At 34.4% G+C, this 22,405-nt stretch overlaps 2 protein-coding genes and 2 pseudogenes across 3 annotated transcripts; 2 read left to right on the top strand and 2 right to left on the bottom strand.

The window, feature by feature from the left end:
- The first annotated feature begins 6,358 nt into the window (after positions 1–6,358).
- Positions 6,359–9,131, top strand: LOC114370968 (annotated as a pseudogene).
- Positions 9,132–10,016: 885 nt separating this feature from the next.
- LOC114371196 (electron transfer flavoprotein subunit beta, mitochondrial-like) lies at positions 10,017–17,005 on the bottom strand. Of its 2 annotated transcripts, XM_028328636.1 has the most exons (5): positions 16,904–17,005; positions 12,946–13,372; positions 12,782–12,862; positions 11,555–11,649; positions 10,017–10,405 (listed from the first exon to the last, which is right to left on the bottom strand). In XM_028328636.1, exons 2-5 carry the CDS (start codon positions 13,303–13,305, stop codon positions 10,180–10,182), a joined length of 762 nt encoding a protein of 253 aa, XP_028184437.1. In that variant the 5' UTR covers positions 13,306–13,372; positions 16,904–17,005; the 3' UTR covers positions 10,017–10,179. The 2 variants fall into 2 exon arrangements, with proteins under 2 accessions (XP_028184437.1, XP_028184436.1); XM_028328635.1 differs by lacking the exon at positions 16,904–17,005 and having other exon boundaries at positions 12,946–13,526.
- On the top strand, positions 13,783–15,699 carry LOC114371197 (annotated as a pseudogene).
- A 3,179-nt stretch (positions 17,006–20,184) lies between the features above and the next one.
- Positions 20,185–22,006, bottom strand: LOC114370221 (RING-H2 finger protein ATL16-like). The gene has a single exon (XM_028327516.1). It carries the CDS (start codon positions 21,494–21,496, stop codon positions 20,393–20,395), a length of 1,104 nt encoding a protein of 367 aa, XP_028183317.1. The 5' UTR covers positions 21,497–22,006; the 3' UTR covers positions 20,185–20,392.
- Positions 22,007–22,405: the final 399 nt, after the last annotated feature.

Here is a 22,405-nt window from a genome sequence, read left to right as displayed (position 1 = left end):
CATTGCGTATATCAAAGAATACTTCTAGCCTATTCTAACACAAATTACATGTTAGTGTAATTGATCTCTTTATTATGTTAAAATAAGAGTGCACGCTTGTTTTAATGTAATAACGAGATGTTCGGTTTAGGCAAAGGTTGGAAGTTACATGGAAGTTACTAAAACTTCCATCAACGGTTGGAAGTTACATGGAAGTTACTAAAACTTCCATCAACGACAATTTTTAAAAATAAATAACTTCCATCAACCGCCAATAACCACCTGTTCTTTGATTATAAATAATCATCCTGGTTCAGAAAGCATAACATGTGAAAAACTCACAAGACCAAAACAAAACTCTTGAATTATAATCTTCTGATTTTATCCGATTGAACAATTTTGGTTGAACCCCGAAATTTGATTCAATCTGAAAGTGTTTATACACGACTTCAGATTTATCCAGGATTATCTCGATTTTCAAAATTAACCAACAAAAGATTGAATCAAATTTTTCGAGATGACGAACGATAGTTCGAAGATGACAAGCAAGTTTGCAAAGTTGGACAAGTTTGAAGGGCAGGATTTCAGAAGATGGCAGAAGAAGATGCACTTTCTCTTGACAACATTGAATGTGGTGTATGTGCTGAGTACACCGATGCCGGTGTATATGGAAGGCGAAACTCTGGATCAAACAAGGAAGCGTTCGAAATGGGAGAACGACGATTACATTTGTCGTGGACACATTCTGAACGGTATGTCTGACTCTCTCTTTGATATTTATCAAAATGTTGAGTCTGCTAAGGAATTATGGGACTCTCTTGAATCCAAGTATATGGCAGAAGATGCCTCAAGTAACAAATTCTTAGTTAGTAATTTCTTTAATTACAAAATGATTGATTCGAGGCCTGTTATGGAGCAATATAATGAACTGCTGCGGATTTTGGGTCAGTTTACTCAACATGATTTGAAAATGGATGAATCCATTGCAGTTTCATCTATAATTGATAAACTACCTTCTTCTTGGAAAGACTTCAAGCATACCTTGAAACATATGAAGGAAGAGTTGACTCTGGTTCAACTCGGCAGTCATTTCATGATTGAGGAGTCGCTGAGGGCTCAGGAAATTGACAAAGTCAATAATAAAACCGTAGCAGGTTCCTCTTCCGTTAATATGGTAGAGGAAAGTGGAACAGTTAAGCAAAATTACAATGCTAAAGGTAACAAACGAAAATTTCAAGGAAATAAGAACAAAGGTCCAAACAAACATACAAAATTGTCATGTTGGAAGTGTGGGAAACCTGGTCATTTAAAGAGGGATTGCCAGGTGTTCAAAGGAAAGAACAAGGCTGGTCCAAGTGGGTCTAATGATCCTGAAAAGCAACAAGGTCAGATTGTAGTGAATAATTTTAATTCGAATACGAATTCAAATTATGTATCACTAATATCTGATGCATTCTATGTGCAGGATGACGACGTTGCTTGGTGGTTTGATTCGGGAGCAACAAGCCATGTGTGCAAAGATCGTCGTTGGTTCAAGGAATTTAGACCAATCGATGATGGCTCTATTGTGAAGATGGGCAATGTTGCAACTGAACCAATCCTAGGATTAGGTTGTGTGAATTTAGTTTTTACTTCCGGAAAAAGTTTGTATTTGGATAATGTCTTATTTGTACCTGGTATTCGTAAGAACTTATTGTCTGGTATGGTTTTAAATAATTGTGGTTTCAAGCAAGTACTTGAAAGTGACAAGTACATCTTGTCAAGACATGGTTCGTTTGTTGGATTTGGTTATCGTTGTAATGGAATGTTTAAATTAAACATTGATGTTCCTTTTGTTCATGAATCTGTTTGTATGGCCTCGTGTAGTTCTATAACTAATATGACAAAATCAGAAATTTGGCATGCTAGATTAGGACATGTTCATTACAAAAGATTAAAAGATATGTCAAAAACAAGTATGATTCCTCCTTTTGATATGAACATTGAAAAATGCAAAACTTGCATGTTGACCAAGATCACTAGGAAACCTTTTAAGGATGTTAAAAGTGAGACTAAAGTCTTAGATCTTATTCATAGTGATTTGTGTGATTTGCATGCTACTCCATCATTAGGTCATAAAAAATATCTTGTTACTTTTATTGATGATGCATCAAGGTATTGTTATGTATATTTATTAAATACAAAAGATGAAGCTCTTGATAAATTTAAAATTTATAAGAAAGAGGTAGAACTTCATCAAAATGGGCTAATCAAAACTCTTCGTACGGATAGGGGAGGTGAGTATTATGATCCGGTTTATTTTCAATCTACTGGAATAATACATCAAACTACAGCTCCCTATACACCACAACAGAATGGTGTAGCCGAAAGGAAGAATAGAACCTTGAAAGAAATGGTGAATTCCATGTTATCCTATTCAGGTTTAAGTGAAGGATTTTGGGGTGAGGCTATGTTGACAGCCTGTTACTTGTTGAACCGAATTCCTAACAAAAGGAATAAGGTTACCCCATATGAACTTTGGCACAAAAAGACACCAAATTTGAGTTATCTCAAAATTTGGGGATGTAGGGTTGTAGTCAGGCTTACAGAACCTAAAAGGAAAACCATAGGTGAAAGAGGTATAGATTGCATATTTATTGGATATGCTGAACATTCTAAAGCATATAGATTCTATGTGCTAGAATCTAATGATTATGTTGCTGTGAACTCGGTTATAGAGTCACAAGATGCTATCTTTGATGAACAAAGGTTTACATCTATACCTAGGCCAAAGGACATGAATTCCATGTCGAAAGTCTCAGTTAATATTGAGGATATACCTTCAACTAGTACTGAAACTAGAAAGAGTACGAGAGTAAGAAAGGCTAAGTCATTTGGTGATGACTTTCAACTCTATTTGGTTGAAGGGTCAAGGAATGATATTGAATTTCAATATCAATATTGCCTTAATGTTGAGGAAGACCCAAAGACTTTTAGTGAAGCAATGGCTTCAAGGGATGCTGTATTCTGGAAAGAAGAAATGCAAAGTGAGATGGATTCCATCATGCAAAATAATACCTGGAAATTGGTTGACTTACCTCCTGGATGTAAGCCATTAGGATGTAAGATGATCTTTAGGAGAAAGATGAAAGTGGATGGTACTGTTGACAAGTACAAAGCTAGATTGGTTATCCAAGGCTTTAGGCAAAAGGAGGGTATTGATTTTTTCGATACATATGCTCCTGTTGCTAGGATATCCACTATTAGACTGTTGTTAGCACTTGCTGCTATCCACAATCTGATGATTCACCAAATGGATGTGAAAACTGCATTCTTAAATGGTGAATTGGATGAAGAGATATACATGAAACAACCTGAAGGGTTTGTTATGCCAGGAAATGAAAATAAGGTGTGTAAACTGATGAAATCTCTTTATGGCTTGAAACAAGCGCCTAAGCAATGGCATCAAAAATTTGATGAGGTTGTGTTGTCTAGTGGTTTTGTTATAAACCAAGCAGATAAATGTCTATACAGCAAGTTTGATACTCATGGCAAAGGAGTTATCATTTGTCTGTATGTAGACGACATGTTGATCTTTGGTACCGACCAAGATCAAGTTGATGAAACTAAGGCATTTTTATCTTCTAAGTTTGATATGAAAGATATGGGGGAGGCGGATGTGATCTTAGGAATAAAGATCAAACGTGGAAACAATGGTATTTCCATCTCTCAATCACATTATATTGAGAAGATATTGGAGAAATTTAATTTTAAAGATTGTTCTCCGGTAAGTACTCCCATTGATCCTAACCTGAAGCTATTACCTAATAAAGGTGTAGCAGTGTCTCAACTTGAATACTCAAGGGCGATAGGATCACTCATGTATGCAATGATTAGTACTAGGCCTGATATAGCTTATGCTGTTGCTAAACTCAGTAGGTTTACAAGTAATCCTAGTTCTCATCATTGGCAAGCTATGAATAGAGTATTCAAATACTTAAAGGGAACCATTGATTATGGTTTGACATATACTAGATTTCCTTCGGTTATTGAAGGTTACTCTGATGCAAGTTGGATAACCAATATGGAGGATTATTCATCCACAAGTGGTTGGGTATTCCTCCTTGGAGGAGGTGCTATCTCTTGGGCATCCAAGAAACAGACCTGCATTACAAATTCAACAATGGAATCTGAATTTGTAGCTTTAGCAGCAGCTGGTAAAGAAGCTGAGTGGCTAAGAAATCTGATCTATGAGATTCCATTGTGGCCCAAACCTATACCTCCCATGTCTATCAGGTGTGATAGTCAGGCAACTTTGGCTAAGGCATATAGTCAAGTGTATAATGGGAAGTCTAGACACTTGGGTGTTAGACACAACATGGTTCGGGAGTTAATCATGCATGGTGTGATATCAGTGGAGTTTGTGAGAACTCAGCATAATTTGGCCGATCATTTAACCAAAGGGTTAAGTAGAGATCTCGTGAAAAGGTCGGCTGTGGGATTAGGATTAAAGTCCATCTGAAATCTCTTATGTTAAGATACCCAATTCCCATCTAATATGACATTAGGTGCTGAATTCAATGTGGAAAGCTTAACATGTAGAGATTGGAACACATCATCGAAAGTATCCCAAAAGGAATGTGTTCGGTTCTGTAAGTTAAGGAGGTTGACGTATAACTTCTCAATGGTTCTTTTGAAAAATTGCATTTACAGGTGCAAGAAAGAAAAGGACTACCTATATAAGCATGAAGTTTAGCCGCTTCAAGAAGCTGGGACTTGGCTTTGATATGCTTATGAAGGATAGGGACACAGGCTAGTAAAACTAGTGTCGAGCAAGAGTAATGTTATAAACTATTGTGCAGATTATCTTCATGTATTCATTATGAATAGAAAGGGTTCAATCCTTAGTGACACCCTGATATTCGAATATTTGAAATGTGTAATTTGCTAAGATGAAATTCAATCGTCACGATATTTCATCTATGCAGTAGTTTGTGGTATGTTATGACTTTGGTGATTTGATCGGTAATTACACTAAACTGGGGGAGGTTTGTTGGACATTTTAGTGTAATTGATCTCTTTATTATGTTAAAATAAGAGTGCACGCTTGTTTTAATGTAATAACGAGATGTTCGGTTTAGGCAAAGGTTGGAAGTTACATGGAAGTTACTAAAACTTCCATCAACGGTTGGAAGTTACATGGAAGTTACTAAAACTTCCATCAACGACAATTTTTAAAAATAAATAACTTCCATCAACCGCCAATAACCACCTGTTCTTTGATTATAAATAATCATCCTGGTTCAGAAAGCATAACATGTGAAAAACTCACAAGACCAAAACAAAACTCGTGAATTATAATCTTCTGATTTTATCCGATTGAACAATTTTGGTTGAACCCCGAAATTTGATTCAATCTGAAAGTGTTTATACACGACTTCAGATTTATCCAGGATTATCTCGATTTTCAAAATTAACCAACATTACAAGCTAAAGTAAATAAACCGGAAAATTGTAAGCAGTAGTGACTAGTGGCAATATTTTTGCATATCAATGATTTGGAGAAAAACAAATTTCATACTAAAACGGTGGATGTAAGATCATAAAATGAACAGCAATATATGAGTAAACTATGCAGGAGGATGCCTGAGCTCATGATCTTGGGAGGTATATCGGGTGTGCATATAATTTCATCGGTGGTGAAGGTTAAGTGGTTTACATGCACTATAGTCTATCTAGCTGCCATACTTATAGAATGTTAAAACTTAAAACTTAATTTTAACATTTTTAATTTTAATATAAAATTTAGAATAAGCTTCATTGTTTAAAATAATTGGAACTTAATTATATAGCTGCCAAACGATAACATGAGATCGAACACGAACTACATGAACTAGCTGTACGTCAAGAAAGAAGCTTCATTTTTTATCCCTTTCTTATTATAACTATATAATTAAGACCCAATTGCCTCGGATACATTATAAAATTAGACGACTAACTGCACAAGAGTGACAAGAGACATGACTTCATAGTAAAAATAATTTGAACAAATTTTTAGTTCAGGGATTATCTTAATGCCTTTTCGAGATTAATCAAAGACCAAAAGTAAGAAGTTTCCAAATCAATGAATAATCACTTCTTATCTTATTATATCAGATGCATTAATTCATTGAAAATAGAAAACGGTTATCAATCAAGAAAATTTGAACTAATTTTTGATTCAGGGATTATCTTGATGCCTTTCCGAAATTAACCAAAGATAAAAGATAAGAAGTTTTCAAATCAATTTTTCCCTACCATTAAAGGACAAAGATGATTAAATTAAGTTATTCAATTTTGGCTCCACGTGTGATGTTACTCTATGTCAGGACACAACATATAAATTACTAAAGAAAATATTTACTTATGGTTTTGGTTAAGTAAAATCTTCAACCAGCATTTATCGAAAATGATAATGCATTTTGGTCAGGATTTTGAATACATTTTGTGGGAATTTTCCTTAACTTGTAGTTATATATTACATTAGTTTGTGTTGAGCATCTTAATTGAGAGCTTGTGAATAAGCACAGGAAACAAGAGAATCACTAAACTTATTATGGAACAGAAAAGATGTTCTTTTGTGACTATATACAGAGATTTCAAGCCATACCTGCTCATGGTCTTAGTCCAGGTTGGCTTAAGCATCTTATATCTGATCACTAAAGCCTCCTTCAATCACGGGATGAGCCCTTGTGTATGTAACTTATCGGCAGATAGTAGCTGTGGTTGTGATGCTCCCTTTTGCATACTTTCTAGAGAGGTACATATACTTTTCTCTTCAAGAGATGGTCTGCATTTGCATGACTTTTCTTTGTGTTATCAATCTGGTAGCATTTTAATATCTAGCATTTACATTTCTGATAATCTGATCAATTTCAATTTGTTTGTTTCAACAATTGAATTTGTTATAATCCTAAAACTTTGTCATGTAGCTGACAATTCATGTTTTCTTGCAGAAAAGCTAGACCACACTTGACATTTTCTCTTTTTGTACAAATTTTTGTGCTTTCTTTGCTAGGGTAAGTGCAAATAAATATGCATGTTTCCACACCATACGAGAACTCAAGTATGAAAACTTGATTTGTCTAATTTTAAAAAATTCAGGAGTAGTTTGACTCTTAATATTCACTTTGCAAGCCTGAAATACACAAATCCTACCTTCCTTGTTGCAATGCTCAACACCATACCTACCCTTACCTTCATTCTTGCAGTGGCTCTCAGGTTCGCTTAATTCTTTATCTACATGATTTTGGAGTTTTTAAGACAGAAGCCATCATAATATTTACATTTTATATTTGATCCCTAAGAGTTGAATTAAATGCAGGTTTGAGGTTCTTGATCTTCAAAATCCTTGAGGGATAGCAAAAGTTTTAGGGACCGATCTCCCTAGCTGGTGCTTTGATCATGACGCTATACAAAGGACTCGTTATGAGAAATTTATGGCCTCCTCTAATCCATATTCCAAGAAAAAGTGCTGCTATCAATGAGAGCTTGAAAGGCTCACTTCTTACAGTTTTAAGCTGTGTTACATGGTCTATATGGTACATTATGCAGGTTTTCCCCTTAACTCAGTCATAACTATTTATAAGTTTTACGTGCACATTTTATACATCATACATCAATACATCAAGAAAGAGCTGGCTTCAATACAATATATATATATATATATATATATATATATATATATATATATATATATATATATATATATATATATATATATATATATATATATATATATATATATATATGTGTGTGTGTGTGTGTGTAAAAAAAAGAGTTCTAATAAACCACTAACTGATTCCATATTTCCTAATACAACAACAAAAACCTTATCCCACTATGCGAGATCAGCTATAACTCCATCTTATAATGGAAAGGAAATTACCAATTCTGATATCTTGTGATTGTGGAAATGCAGGCAGCCACTTTGAAAAGATACCCTGCCCCACTATCACTCACCACGTGGATGTGCTTCCTTGGAGCAGCCCAATCAGCTGTTTTAACTGTTATAGTTGAACGCAACCCTTCAGCATGGACTATAGGGTTCAATATTGACTTGTGGTCCACAATATATGGTGTTAAGTATAACTAATCACCTCATAAAGAGTACAAAGTTTTTGCACCAAAAGCAGAAGAACGAAATCTAGAGTTCTAACGATATCAATCATTGATGGCAGGGAATTGTCGTAGCTGGTTTGATAATCTACGTTATACTATGGTGCAATGAGAAAAAATGGCCAGTTTTTGTGACAATGTTTTACCCTCTTTGTACGGTATTAGTGAATATTGTAGCGTACTTCGTCCTTGGTGAGAAACTTTATTTTGGCAGGTAATAATCCATGCCTCACAATTTTTATTTTTCAACATTACAAAGCAATGAATTGCAGATAAATCTACAAGAACGATATTTCTACATGTCTGTTAGACTGCTCTATCTGTAATTTTGCATTAATACAAATCCTTTTTATGTCTCCAAAGTCCCAAATACAAACATTATCTTAAAATTTAGAACATGTAGTAAATGGACCATTTTCACTTTGGAAACTGTCATTGTACTTTCCAAAACAAATAAAAAAAAAAGAAAGTAGAACAAGTAGTTATAGCTTTATGGCTTTATGCCTTTATCCATGAATTACAGCATGTGACATTATTTATTTATTCTTCTACTCCACCCTAAATTGAGTAAAATCATGCACATTCGGCATAACTTTCTTTGGAATGAGGATTATAGTTCTGAAATTTGTTTCTCATGAAATCTTCTTCAGCATCATAGGAGCATTTGCAGTCATCATTGGACTTTACTTGCTACTGTGGGGCAAAAGTGAGCAAAAGGTTTCGAAGTGCAGAAATGAAGACCCAGAATGCAAGTCAACAACTTTAGCTGGAAAGTAAGAAGTGCCCGTTCAAGTGGGAAGAGAATAAAACAATAGAAATCATGAAACTTTCTAGTCAATCAATAGTCATGTTTTGTCCAAATATTTTTGTACGAAAACAAGCCTTCGCTAAAGACTTGTTGTCATCAAGCTAACCATAAAATTTTCTTAATCTGTTTTTTGCACAATTATACTTGTTATCACAGATCTTTTCTTTTTAATTGCAAAGGAATTACCACAACAAATTATAATAAGAACCATGTGACTAACAGGGAAATTTTGCCATCAAAGAATACTTCTAGCCTATTCTAACACAAGTTACTTGCTAAAGTAAATAAACCAGAATATTGTAAGCAGTGTAATGTTTTAATCAAACTTCAAATTAAGAGAATTCATTCCCATAGTGTTCACAGCAATGTTCGGATAAAAAATTATCCAGCGCCATAGTCATAGTGTAATGTTGATTTTGCTCTTCATTCTTTCAAGCATGGAGTAGCGTGTGGAATATCTCAAACAAACATGCTGAAATTTTTTTAAGAGTGAAACAATGAGTTTAATTTATATACATTGTTAGTGCTAAACTTAAATACATAACAGTTTGTGATTAAATTTACACAGCATATATACTCATACGAAATGTTTATGAAAACGGTCAAATTATTTTTAAGATTAATTGTCAACGTTTAAATTCCAAAATCAAATTGCGTGAAATATCACAAAGAGACCTCAATAATGTTAATAACTTCCACTCTTTTTCTCTAAATATATTTAGATTACACTTATTTTTTAAAATGCATTATAATTTTTGTAAAAAAAAAACTACCAATTTTAATATTTTACTCTATTTATATCATCTTATCATAGCTCAAAAGCGACCAAAATCAATGGTAAAACCATTAAAATTATCCATTTCCTCTTTACTAATGTCATATTCTACAATCATTATGCGTATAAATTAACTGATGATATATGTCTCCAGTTTTAGTCCGTGAAAATGCACTTGTTACCTGAAATAGTCCTACCCAACTTAACTCAAATTAGTGATACATCTAATGACTAGTATGATATTTGGATATCAATTATTCAAAACTTTAAAAAGAAAAAAAAAAAAAAAAGCATCTCTAAAATAAAAATGGCACTATCTCCACAAAACAGTGGTTCCCATTCACCAGACGACTGTCAGGATTGGATTTAGACGTAGGATCTACGATAAATACAAGAAATTAAAAAGGAACATTATTTAATTCATTGAGTCATTTGATCAAAATCAGAATGTTGGTACAATATTATTCACAGAAGAGAATAATTAGATGACATTAGCTTCATGTTTTAGTTTGTCAATCAGCTCATCCACAGAAGAAAGAATAACCCCTGCTTTTCTCTTGGGAGGTTCTGTGACTTGAACTATCTCCAAATCAGATTTGATTTCTACATTCAACTCCTCCGGAGTGAATTTTTTTATGGGTTTCGACTTTGCTTTCATTATGTTGGGAAGAGTAGCATACCTTGGTTGGTTCAGTCTCAGATCGGTGCTGAAAGAAGAAAAAGCTCAAAATTCACATATCAGAAAGGGTTTTAAAAGAATGGAGAAAAACACACTTGTTAAATCACCAATTACTATTACCAAGAAATGTCCAAGTCATCCAAAAGTTAGAGCAACCAAATATTATATATCTTATGTCACTGCTCATTTGAAGCACTTTGACTGAGGTTTATAGATCACGTGGTTACATTTTGTGATCACATCAGTTCCAAAGCATTGTTTTAATCAAGAAAATTCACAAAAGATAATCTTATATGCAATCAAGACACTTGATATAGTTCAATCATAAAGATGCGCATCCCAGAGAAATTTTAAGAATAGTAATAAAAGAGTCACAATTTGAAGATTACAGTGTTAAACAAGAAACAATTCATGTTTGCATTCAGAAATTTGGCAAAGGGTACAGTTTTTTATGCTTCAACGATAATTTTGCAGAAAGTAGAAAAACAAATAACTGTGTGGGAAATTACATGATAATAATGGTTCTACTTACTGCAGTAGCCTAGAATCTAGATACATAGTAACTTAGGAAGTAGAGTTAGAATTAATCATTTTTCTGTTGTAAGTTTTGTTTTGTATTTAATAGGTTTGTAACCATCATGCATATAAAATCTCTTATGGCTGAATGCATTTTCACTCAAGCTTACACTCACTAGCAGTCATGAAAATATTATTTCCTTCAATCTCAAGTAACTATTAAACCAAAAACATAGCATTAAAAAACAGATTCTACCACACTTTTGATTTTAAATGTCCTCACACAAAACGATGTAAAAATAAAATGAAAACTACAATCCAGTACTTCATTATACATTTAACATGATGTTTTCCTTTGTTTTTATAATCACACCAAGCAAAACAAACTGGCAATATCATTCAAAGAGAAAGCTTTTCTGACTGAGTGGTTTAGACAGTATTATAGGTTGCTTCACGATCCAATGAGTTAATTTGAACTTAAGTTATGAATGAAATGAAAAGAAAGTGGAAAATAAAAACAGAGAAAAGGAAATTAAATCCATCTTAGGCCACCACCATGCGGTGTGATACATATATACCAAAGAGAGAAAGTGCAAAAGGGCAAAGCTTCTTAAGAATATAGATAGGGTTGATGCAGCAGACTTAAAAGAATCAAACTTACGTTATTACTGCTGGTAAGTTTAGACACACGGTTTCAATACCATCGTCAACCTCTCTGTCAACTGTGGCAACCTGTTTCTCTTTGTCAAGGACCACCTACTGGAAAGCAGCAGTTAGTTATAAAATAATTTGATATTTTAGACTAAAATTATTATTCAAAAACTATAAGACTGAACTGCAGTTTTTCTTGGATATCTGCTGCATATGCCTACTTAATAAGTCATTAAGAAATTCTACCACATGAAAGCTTGATTACTCTAATTGAAACCTAGCAGATGACCCTGTATCCTTCCAAGACAACTAAGTGACAAATAAAGATAATTCTTTCCTAAAGAAGTGGCCTAGTTCATCAACTTGGTCAATAATTTTGTTAAGAAACAGTTGGACACAAGATGCAACAATGACCAAACTATAAACTACTTTTGAAAGAAAAATGGATGTGAAAATTGAAATGATGGAACAAGGTTTGATATAACAAGGAATTAAGGATAAGTTCCCTTAACAATATTGAAGAGTAACAAGAAACATATTTCAGAATCAGTAGAAGACTCCAGTCCTTCAAAAGAGCAAAATTCCAGAAAACCATCGATGATACCTGAGTTGCTGAGCCATTACTATTACTACACATACATTGATACGTATATCCATAACCATAAGAGGAGTTCCCTGACTGTTTTCTTTATTTTAATCTAACAAGTTGGAGGCCTTTAGAGAGCTTCTATACTGGAAAAAATGCTCTATATTTCCTCTAGAGAAGTTCTCAAAAGCTCTTCTAACTTGTATCCAAACAAGCCCTTAGGCTTTGAAAATCCCCAAACCATGGTTTGGAACTTTTGCACAAAGCCACAATCTGGAGACAGAACCAAGCATGCAATTTAATGTTTTGTCATATATACATACCAAACTTAAGGTGTAGTGTTTATACCTGTTTTAATAAAATACAATAAAATGAAGAAAGGAAGTTGTGTAACTCATCTCTAATGATTTTTCACAAAGACCTCAATAGTATTCCTATTAGGATAAATAAAAGATGGATGGGGGCAATGATGCACAGAGGCAACAGTATGCAAATGATTTGAAGGAATCAATTTGGTATTCAAAGAAAACATGTACCTTTGATAAAACAGCAAAGAAGAATGAAGAGAAATAATAATGATAATAATTAGAATAAATTGATATGTAAGTTGAGCACATGATAGATAGTGATAAAGGAATGGAATGGACTAACCTTAGAAGCAAAAGTGCCTTGAGGCCAGTTGAGGAGTCCTGCTATCATCTGGCCTGTTTGATTGCAATCGTCATCAATGGCCTGTAAATAATAAAGAAGAAAACAAACACTTAATAATCATAATACAAACATAATAAACCCCAGATAAAAGGAAATAGTAATACCTGTTTGCCAAGGATGAGAAGACCGGGTTTCTCAATCTCGACGAGTTTTCTCAAAATCTTGGCAACAGAGAGAGGGTAGAGAGAAGCAGTTGACTCGACATGGATGCCTCTGTCGGCTCCCATGGCAAGACCGGTTCGGAGAGTGTCTACAGATTGAGAGGGTCCCATGGTGACGGCGACAACCTCGGAGGCCAAGCCAGACTCCCTGATGCGGAGGGCCTCTTCCAGCGCGATCTCGCAGAAGGGGTTCATCGACATTTTCACGTTATGGGTCACCACCCCTGTCTTGTCGCCCTTCACCCTGATTTTCACGGCGTAGTCCACCACTCGCTTAATCGCTACCATTATCTTCATCGTCATCGTGCTGTGCCTTTCTCTGTGTTTAGCGGTGTAGCAGAACCAGAAAAACAGTGCATGTGCTTCCAAGCTTAAAAGAAAGAAACAGAGAAAAGATAGACATTAATTAATTTCTATCTTACAAATCTATTATCTGTATTTTCTTTGGCTTCTTCTACGTTCTAAACTCAGAAAGAATCGACGTGTAAAGGTCGGTGGCGCTGCAATTGATCTTATCCTACAGCTTAGGCTTATCTTGTACGACACGCCAAATAATAATAATGCTTTAAAGTTGAAACCGCAAACACGTGCACTAACACTAACAGACAGAAAAGAAAAAAAAACCTAATTCGTGAGAAGCCACCGCACAAACACACAAACCCTTTCTTCCGGTCGCACATCTCTGTTCACTGCTCGTCCCTTTTCCAGGTTTGATCATTTCCGTCCCCTTTTTGTTATCCACAAATGTGTTTCTGTTTCTTATGATGATGAGATTTGTAGTATCATACCATTTGCGAAACAGTAAAAGTGTACTCTGCTTGTTGCTGTGATGGTGGTCGAAGAAGAAAATGGCAAGAGGAAGAAGGCAAACATCTGGTGACTGGAAAGACAACCGTGTGCACTGCTCTAGCAGAAGCCACCCAGCTCCGCCACATCAATGTCGGTGAATTAGTCAAAGGAAAGAACTTGCATGATGGATGGATGGGATCTTGGGCTTCATTGTTATCTTCTTAATGAAGACTTGGTAGATACATCTTTACTTTCTTATTTTACACATCTCAATTTAGAAAAGCCAATTCCTTTTGTGGTGCAACAACATATGGATTTTGATGAAGTTCTTAAGTTCATTTTGTTTGAAGGATGCGTAGATAATAGGTGAATAGATTCTGTACTGTAACTAAACAATGATGATCCTTGTAAAAAAAATTGAGGTGGTAGATATATTGAGCTTAGAATTGGAGATTATGTCAGGGTTCCTTTCATTGGTATCAAAGGTGCATGCTACTTAATGTTATAATGTTCCTGGTTCAATTTCTAATACCCCTGTTGGAGATTACAAATCACATTATTTGGGTTGAAGGGGACGGGAACATATCTTTGCCATTTATTCTTACTCTGGTGTCTAATGCTTTTGCAGCTGTCCTTACCCCTTTTCCTTCTTCATTCTTCTTATTACCATAGTGCATACAAATATTGAACTTCTAATCATTCAACTGTGATAAAAGACATTGAAACTAATTATTCTTCTGAATTTTCCTCATGATCTTAGTTGTTTGTTTATACAATTGGTTATGTACATCGAGTTGTAATTTATTAGGGCTCTTCCTTGCCAAAAGAAAACGAAGTCCCTTTCTTATCTCATGTTGCGAACCTACTTCTCCAATTATGTATCAGGATATTTTAGTTTGATGCTGAACTGCTACCTGGATTTGGTTTATGTTATGTTGGGTTACATGAAATAATTTTAATATTATCCTCATCATTGACACATTTCTTGTCATCATGTTTATGTTTCCTGATTTATTGGCTTTACAACTATATCTGTAGGTCTGTGATGAACTTGAGGATGTTATGGAAGCGGGGGGAAACATTGTGGACTACCATGGCTGCGTTTTCTTTCCTGAGCGATGGTTTAATTGTGTGGTTGTACTTCAAACTGATAACACCATTTTGTATGATCGTTTGAGTAGGAGGTATGGAAGCACTTGTAATTCTGTTATTTAACGTTGGTTTTGCTATACTCTATTAGTGGTTTCATTATCATAGCTTACTTTCCCCGTATATGTGACAGAGGGTACAAAGATTCAAAGCTTTCAAACAATATTGAATGTGAAATCTTCCAAGTTCTGCTTAAAGAAAGTTACTCGGAGGAGAAAGTGATTGCAATGAAGAGTGATAATATTGAAGACATTAGTAGAAACGATGCAACTCTGACAGATTGGGTCAGAAATTGGTCCTTACCCTCACAAACTTCTTAACATAAAACAGGAGTACTTTGTATATACCTAAAGCAGATTTGTAGAATCATAAGAGTTTACTCAAATAAAAAAATATATTAAATTACAAGTGTGTTCTAGCTTGTATTAAAATACAAGTGTGTTCAAAATTGCCAAAATCAATTAGACTTCAAAATTGCCAAAGTGTGTTCCAACTTCAAAATTGCCATAGTTTCAATTAGACTTAAAGTGGTACAGAAAAAACATGCTTACACTTTAACAACTAGTCCATGTTTCTGATATAGAATGCAGCTTCTATTATGAGTACTATCTTGTAAGTTCTTGTGCAGAATTTATCCAAATTGGGCTACAAACAAATTAGGATGTCTTGTCAAATCTAAATTGTCTGAAGTGGTACAGAAAAAACATGCTTACAGGCTTCTACCTTAAAGTGGTACAGAAAAAACATGCTTACACATTAACAACTAGTCCATGTTTCTGATATAGAATGCAGCTTCTATTATGAGTACTATCTTGTAAGTTCTTGTGCAGAATTTATCCAAATTGGGCTACTAACAAATTGAATTTTCAGGATCACTGGTTTGTTGCTTTTTTAAACCCAAACTCACTGAACCATTCATAATAGAAATCCATTTACTAACACCTACAATTAGAGAATTCTGCTACAGGAATACAAATCCCTCAATTTCAATGAATAAAGTCAATGAACTTTAGAATTTTGATAGTAAATTCATTCTTGAACATATAAAGAAATTAGTTGCAGTCTTGCAGAACAAACTAACATCACTAAAGTGATTATTGAAATCTCAGTTTTCATTGTTTAAAAATGCATACTCCTCAATTACTCACTCAGAAAGTAAGAAATGTCATACACGTGCAGAATAACAACACAGGAACAATAAAATCAGCATCATAAAGCAAAACAAGGAATAAACAATGGATCAAAGTTGACAATCTTCTTAATCTCAGTAGACAGTAGTCAACATAATCAACCTACCAAAAATCAAATATAAAACAATAAATAAATAACTCACCCTACTTCATTAACTAGCAAAGAAATCAAATCGAGTTACCCCTTTTTCAGCTCAGTAAAAAAACTCTCAACTCAACTATTGAACATTTTTTTGTCAGCTCAACTGCTCAACTACTTAACATTATAATAAGTTTGCCTCTACTGATTATGTATGAAGATATCAATATAGCATTGTGAGCAAACATTTGAACACAAATTGAGAGAAATTTTTAAAATAAAATAATAAAACTCTTCATTCAGAACATAATAACTCAAAGATAATCACCTACAATTCTGCTACAAGAATACAAATCCATTAAAATTCACATATGTATTTGATTATGAACAAAGATAATCACACAAAAATCATTAAAATCGAATGCATCTAAGCAACAAAACAAAAAAAGGGATAGAAGCAAATATAGACGTCAAGCATCAATCATGTTACAATCTCTTAATATATTAATGCAGATCTGTTTCTATTTTTACCCAGCAAACAGGCATAGATTGTTGTTGAATAGCCAACATACATCTTAAATAAATCTAGAATTGATAATCAAATTGACTCTGGCTGCTAAATTAGACAGAGTGACAGAACCGTTCTTAACCAGCAACTCAGCGAGTTAGGTCATGAAAGGAGAGGAGAAATTACCTTAGCGTCGTGAAGTGAAGCAAAGCTTGGAGCGCGAGTGAGGACCAGCGTGGCAGCAGCCAGCGACGACGAGGACCGCGACTAAGGGCCAGCTATGACGAGGACCGCGACTGAGGGCTTTCAAAGCAGAACTCGAACAAGGTGAGGTGAGTAGCTCAGCACGGAGTTGCGAGTAACGTAGTAAGTGAGTAAGCTTCAAAACGACGTCGTTTCATAATTTTTGTGAACCCACCAACTCATAACAGACTCGCGAGTCTACCTAAACTCGCGCTAAATCGGACGATCCTACTCCGGTTTCGATTTTACTTCCGATTCAACTCGCCGATCCTTGGTGGAATCGTAAAATCGTACGATTCCACGATTAAAAGTGCGAGTTTAACAATCATGATTTGCAGTGTAGTTGAATTCTCTTGCAAATTTTGGTGTGGTGTGTATTTGGGACAATTTTTTTATGAGTTTTAAATTTGAAAATTTATTGCTTGTTGCTGGGTCATGTCCATCTTATTTCCTCCACTTTTGGAGCTTTTTAAATGGGTCTTACCCTTCTCAAAAAAAAAAGAAAAGGGTCTTACCATTACACTCCACGCATATATACTTTTCATAATTTAAGCAATCCATCTCTTTAACTAAACAATTATAAAAATCTTACTAAATAAGTCCCACAAGTAACCTTAGATACCTCTTTAACCCAACAATTCTAAAAACCTTACTAAATAAGTCTCGCAAGTAACCTTATATCTTTATATTTTATAATTTTTTTTATTATTAGTTTTTTAAGGGTTAATTATATTTTTAGTTATTTAACTCTCTTTGTCTTTGATATTTTTATCGTCCCTCCCCCATAAGTGTTCATAAGCTATTGCTTTTTGCACCTTCCGGATTGCTTTTTGCATTTTTTTGGCTTTCGGATCAGCTATTTTATAATGTAAAATTACATTTTGAATTGGATGCACTTTTTTATATTGCAAATTGGTCAATCTGGAAGGTAAAAAAAATATTCTGAAAAGGAGCCGGAAGCAATTTTAGGAGTGCAAGAAGCGACTATCAATTTCATATCCATCGCCAAAAACAAAAGACAACAAAATGGGTGTGGATGTCATCTAATTTGTCATCATATAGTCCAGCTCTAGTGAGACAAAATTAAAGAAAAAGACCTGTGAAGTTCAACCACTGACCTGATTAACTAAGCACTAATTTGAAATTATGTAATAGCTGGTAGACCAACAAAAAAATAACGAAATTATGAAATAACAGGTCGTGTGAAGATACACTTTCCACAAAACTCAGAATCCAAACAAGAAATTTGATCCAAAATGCAGCCACCTACCACCCTCTCTCTAAAAAAAAGAAGTTCTTAATTATCACTATTGAATAAAAAAAATACAGCTAATGGAACTTAAGGAATACTTTTCATCAAAAATTAAGATATAAATGATAAGATAATTACATAAAAAAATGAAGTAATGTATTTAAAAGTTTTGAAAAATGAGAAGGTAGGAAAAACAAACATCTTGGAAATGGAAGAGTTTTATATTATCTTAAACTATATACAAAAGTAAAAACACTTTTTTATTACATAGTAGTTATTACTAATTTTGCCCACAGTACCATTTTTTCTCTCTCTAAAAGCAAAGTATTATTATAAATGAGACTAAATTTTGAAGTGTAGAAATTATCATAATAGATATTCCTATAGTAGTTATTACTAATTTTTTCTTACATTACCATCTACAAATTATAATATTTCATCATTTTCCTTTTATTTGTTCATTTTGAAAGATTAACAGATATCAAAGAAATATAATTAAAGTTATATTTTTACACAAACATGCAATAAAAATTTACCTTATTATTAAATCATAATGAATAATATGACTTGATAAAGTACGATCAACTAATGCGAAATTGTTTGAACTTAACCAATTCAAAAAGTTTTATCTTTTATAATAATTTTATTATATTTTCTTTGTACCTGCAGTGATAACGAAAAAAGGATATTTTAGGAACTTAGTTCACACCACACAAATTAATTAAAGGAAATTTTAGGAAGTGTGTATATAAAGAGGTGATTCTAAGATTTATTATTATGTGTATTCTTCTTTTTGGTAGAATCTTCTGATTCTTATATACTACAAAGTAAGTAAAATTTCTGACAAAAGAAAAGAAAAGGCAAATAGAATTGAGAAGCATTAAAAAATGATAACAAATCTTGCATTCACTGTCTCGTCCTATTCCAAGAAAATGTTTTGTTATATATATATATAAAAGAAAAATTGTTGAGTTGCTTTCAAAAACACCAGACAATGAGGCCCCATGACATTGAAGATCATTTTTCCTCTTTTTGGGGATTAGCTTTCTTTGAACTTTTGGCTGTGTTTTTCCCCCTTACCTTTTTGACAAAGATGTGGCATCTCACGGGTTCCTGAAGTGTGCAACAGATCTTGTAGCCCCTGCCCATGCTTACGTGCACATGGCCTTGAAGGAGGACTCTATTATGAGAAAGAATAGAAGGGGATTCTTTGGACAAAAGTTCCAATGCTTTATTTTAGAGTAAAAAAAATGTCATATAAAATAAAAGGTAAAAAGATCATATGAACATTAAAGTTAACCCTTTCAGCGAGCTTAAGAAATTACTATGTGCAGACAAATATATTTGGTAGGGCAAAATCAGAACTACAATGATGATTGATGAACTACTACCAATAAATTTGGCTGTTCTTTCATTAGTTAATAAAAAAAATTTCAACCGCAAATTAATGATTGATTCCTACTAGCTGGAAACAGATGAAACTGTGGAACAAAAAAGCATCACCAAACCAACCAAATATGACCAAACTTTCCTATCCATCCACCAGCATTACAACACACACGGTTTGTACAGAAATATAATTTTGGTGGTTGTGTACTATACTATTTATCAATGAAACAAGGACCCCCCACCCTTCTTTTAAAATAAAATCTGGGACACCTTCACCTGTCTACTTTATTCACCCTTGGATTCTCCATTTAGGTAATTGGTCGAGTTATCCATTTCTTTTGCTTTATTTCCTACCATTACTTTTACTTTAAAGGAAGATTTGCTTATTTCTTTTTTGATATACCTAGAATAAGACATGGCACAACTTAATTGATCCATAGCGGGAAAACTTTTTTCCATTAGAAAGCTATTATGTGATGATTTCAGCAATAATGCTCATCGTGATAGCTCCTTGCCGTTTGAAGCAAACTAGACCATACCACAACACCATGCCATTATTTTTATACACACTCAGAAACATACATAAAACAGAAATAATGGTTTTAAGTTAAGAATTAAATCCATTTGAATATTTGTGTGTTATACAATCCTATGACCTGTTCATACATCTAACATAGTAACATCTCTATCTCATCCTCACCAAAAGAATAAAAAGAAAAAAGGTAAAGACCTAAGAACCTTGCAAGTTGCAAACATAATGGAAAGGGGGGACGAGGGACAAAAGAGAAATTTCAGGGGTCCAAAGAAACAGGTTGCACAGAACTCCTGGATCTACTTCCATGTCCAAAGGAAAAGAATGACCTCTTAGCTCTACTACCAATTCCACTGCAACCTTCAATGGAGTTGACCTCATTGACTTGCCAGTTCTGATTCCTCAGAGCTTCTTGAACTGCTAAATAGAACCGTCTATCCCCTGATGAGTCCATGGAGAAAGACCTTCTGATTGGTTGCACTGAGAAAAACTGGTCATCTTTGGCTCTAATATCAATACACTCATCCCCCATGCTTGTCACTTTCTGCAGTTTCATTGCTTTCTTCTTCTGCACATTTCTATGTTCCAATAGCTTCCTTGGTGAAGAAGGACTAATAGGACATGTTGGTAACTCCAAAGCATTGCCTCTTTCTTGCAAATTCTGGCTTCTATCATGATCACTACCCAATTCAATCACAACAAAATCTTCATCACCACCAATGAGGTTTTCCCTAGGTGGGGTTTGATCATGAGGGTAAGAAGAAGAAGAAGGCCTTAGGGTGAGAAGCTGATCAATGTGGAATCTGCTTGTCAAGGAAATGCTTGTTCTACAAAGAGGGCAATTGGCATTGCTCTGAAGCCAAACATCTATGCAATCAATGTGAAACACATGGCTGCAATTTGGTATAACCCTCAGCTTCTCATCTTCTTGAAACTCATTCAAGCAAACAGCGCATTCGCAGAATCTTCTCTCTCCAAAGTCTCTATCATCCCCTTGTTGTGCTTTGTATTGAGTCACTGGGATTAACCGGATCAGTGCCTCATCTAGTCCACGAGTATCTGTGGCTGGTGAGTATGTTGGTGGTGGATCTTCACGCCTTCTAGATGGAGAGAAACGTCTCAGAACATCAATTCGATGCCAATTGAGGCAGCACTTGATCACAAAGATGTAGTAGCTCACAAGCAAGAATGCTGTGGCCATTATTCCTATTATGGCAATTGCAATGATGGGAAAACTGGTGCTCGAAGCATGTTGATGTGGATGAAAGATTGAACTCCCTGGACTTGTGATTGGTGAAAGTGCTTGTGGTTGTGACCCATGTTGTGACACATAAATCAAGTATCTTCTGCTTACAAGATCCATACCAGATGTTAAAGATAAAAATGCTGGCAAATTGGTTCCCTCAGATCTTGAATATGAACACAATACATGAATAGAAGAACTCAACAATGTAAGGGATTAGAGAGAAAACAAATAGCACTTTCTTGGGAAATCTACTTGAGGTAGGCTATGGTTGTTATTCAATTGAAGATGGGTGTGAACAAAGTTAATGAAACAAGTACATGGTTGTTATTATCAAATAGAGAGAAAAAAAAACTAGTTTTGAATCAATGATGGCTGAGGAGAGAATTAAAAGCAGATTCAAGACCATTAAAACCAATGAGAAACGGAGGAGTGCGGAGAAGGGAGAAGAGAGCAAACCTAGGCGGTGTTTAAATGAGGGTGGTGGTGGTGAGAGGAACACATTAAGGTCATGAAATTCAATGAAAATGTTGACAAAAACAAAAACCTGTTTTTTATTTATTTAATTAAGGTTGGAGGGTAGAGTCTGAGCTCAGACTACGTAGTTGGTGAATTTCTCAGAGGTTCTCAGTGTGTTAGGCTAGAAAATTGTATTGTTCAAGTGCCTCGGACACTGCTCCTATATTTTATGTTACAGCAGCGTATAATCCAATTTAATAATTGGAGACTTCATAGAATGTGTGACGGTCCATTAAGAGTGATAGAGGACAGGTTAACAAGGACCAATGCCGGATCATTGCACCATAAATGATTGAATAGTTTGAATTTTTTAGGTATTATGTATAATCATAGCTATACTATTTGAAGGATTCCATCATAATTAACCAAGGAGCGTACAAATAATTCCGTTGTGTCCTTAAAAGAAACCACTAGAGAATCAAAAGGAGTACTTTTTTCAAATAATTATCGTCCATTTCTATACAGCTTTTTTCTTCCTAAGACTTTCAAAATCATGTATACTACCTTGAT

This window comes from Glycine soja, chromosome 10 (genome assembly GCF_004193775.1).
Source record: "Glycine soja cultivar W05 chromosome 10, ASM419377v2, whole genome shotgun sequence".
Lineage (NCBI taxonomy): Eukaryota > Viridiplantae > Streptophyta > Magnoliopsida > Fabales > Fabaceae > Glycine > Glycine soja.
Note: the sequence above shows the minus strand (reverse complement) of the source record. Positions and strands in the feature narration are given on the sequence as shown.

Bases quoted from the DNA above. Each gene is read 5' to 3' on its own strand.
- LOC114371196 (XM_028328636.1), bottom strand. From the start codon at position 13,305: ATGACGATGAAGATAATGGTAGCGATTAAGCGAGTGGTGGACTACGCC. The intron at 12,863-12,945 runs GTATTACTATTT...TATTATTTACAG, and splicing joins TTCTCATCCTTGGCAAACAG to GCCATTGATGACGATTGCAA. The intron at 10,406-11,554 runs GTAAGTTTGATT...TTCTTCTTTCAG, and splicing joins AACTTACCAGCAGTAATAAC to CACCGATCTGAGACTGAACC.
- LOC114370221 (XM_028327516.1), bottom strand. From the start codon at position 21,496: ATGGATCTTGTAAGCAGAAGATACTTGATTTATGTGTCACAACATGGG.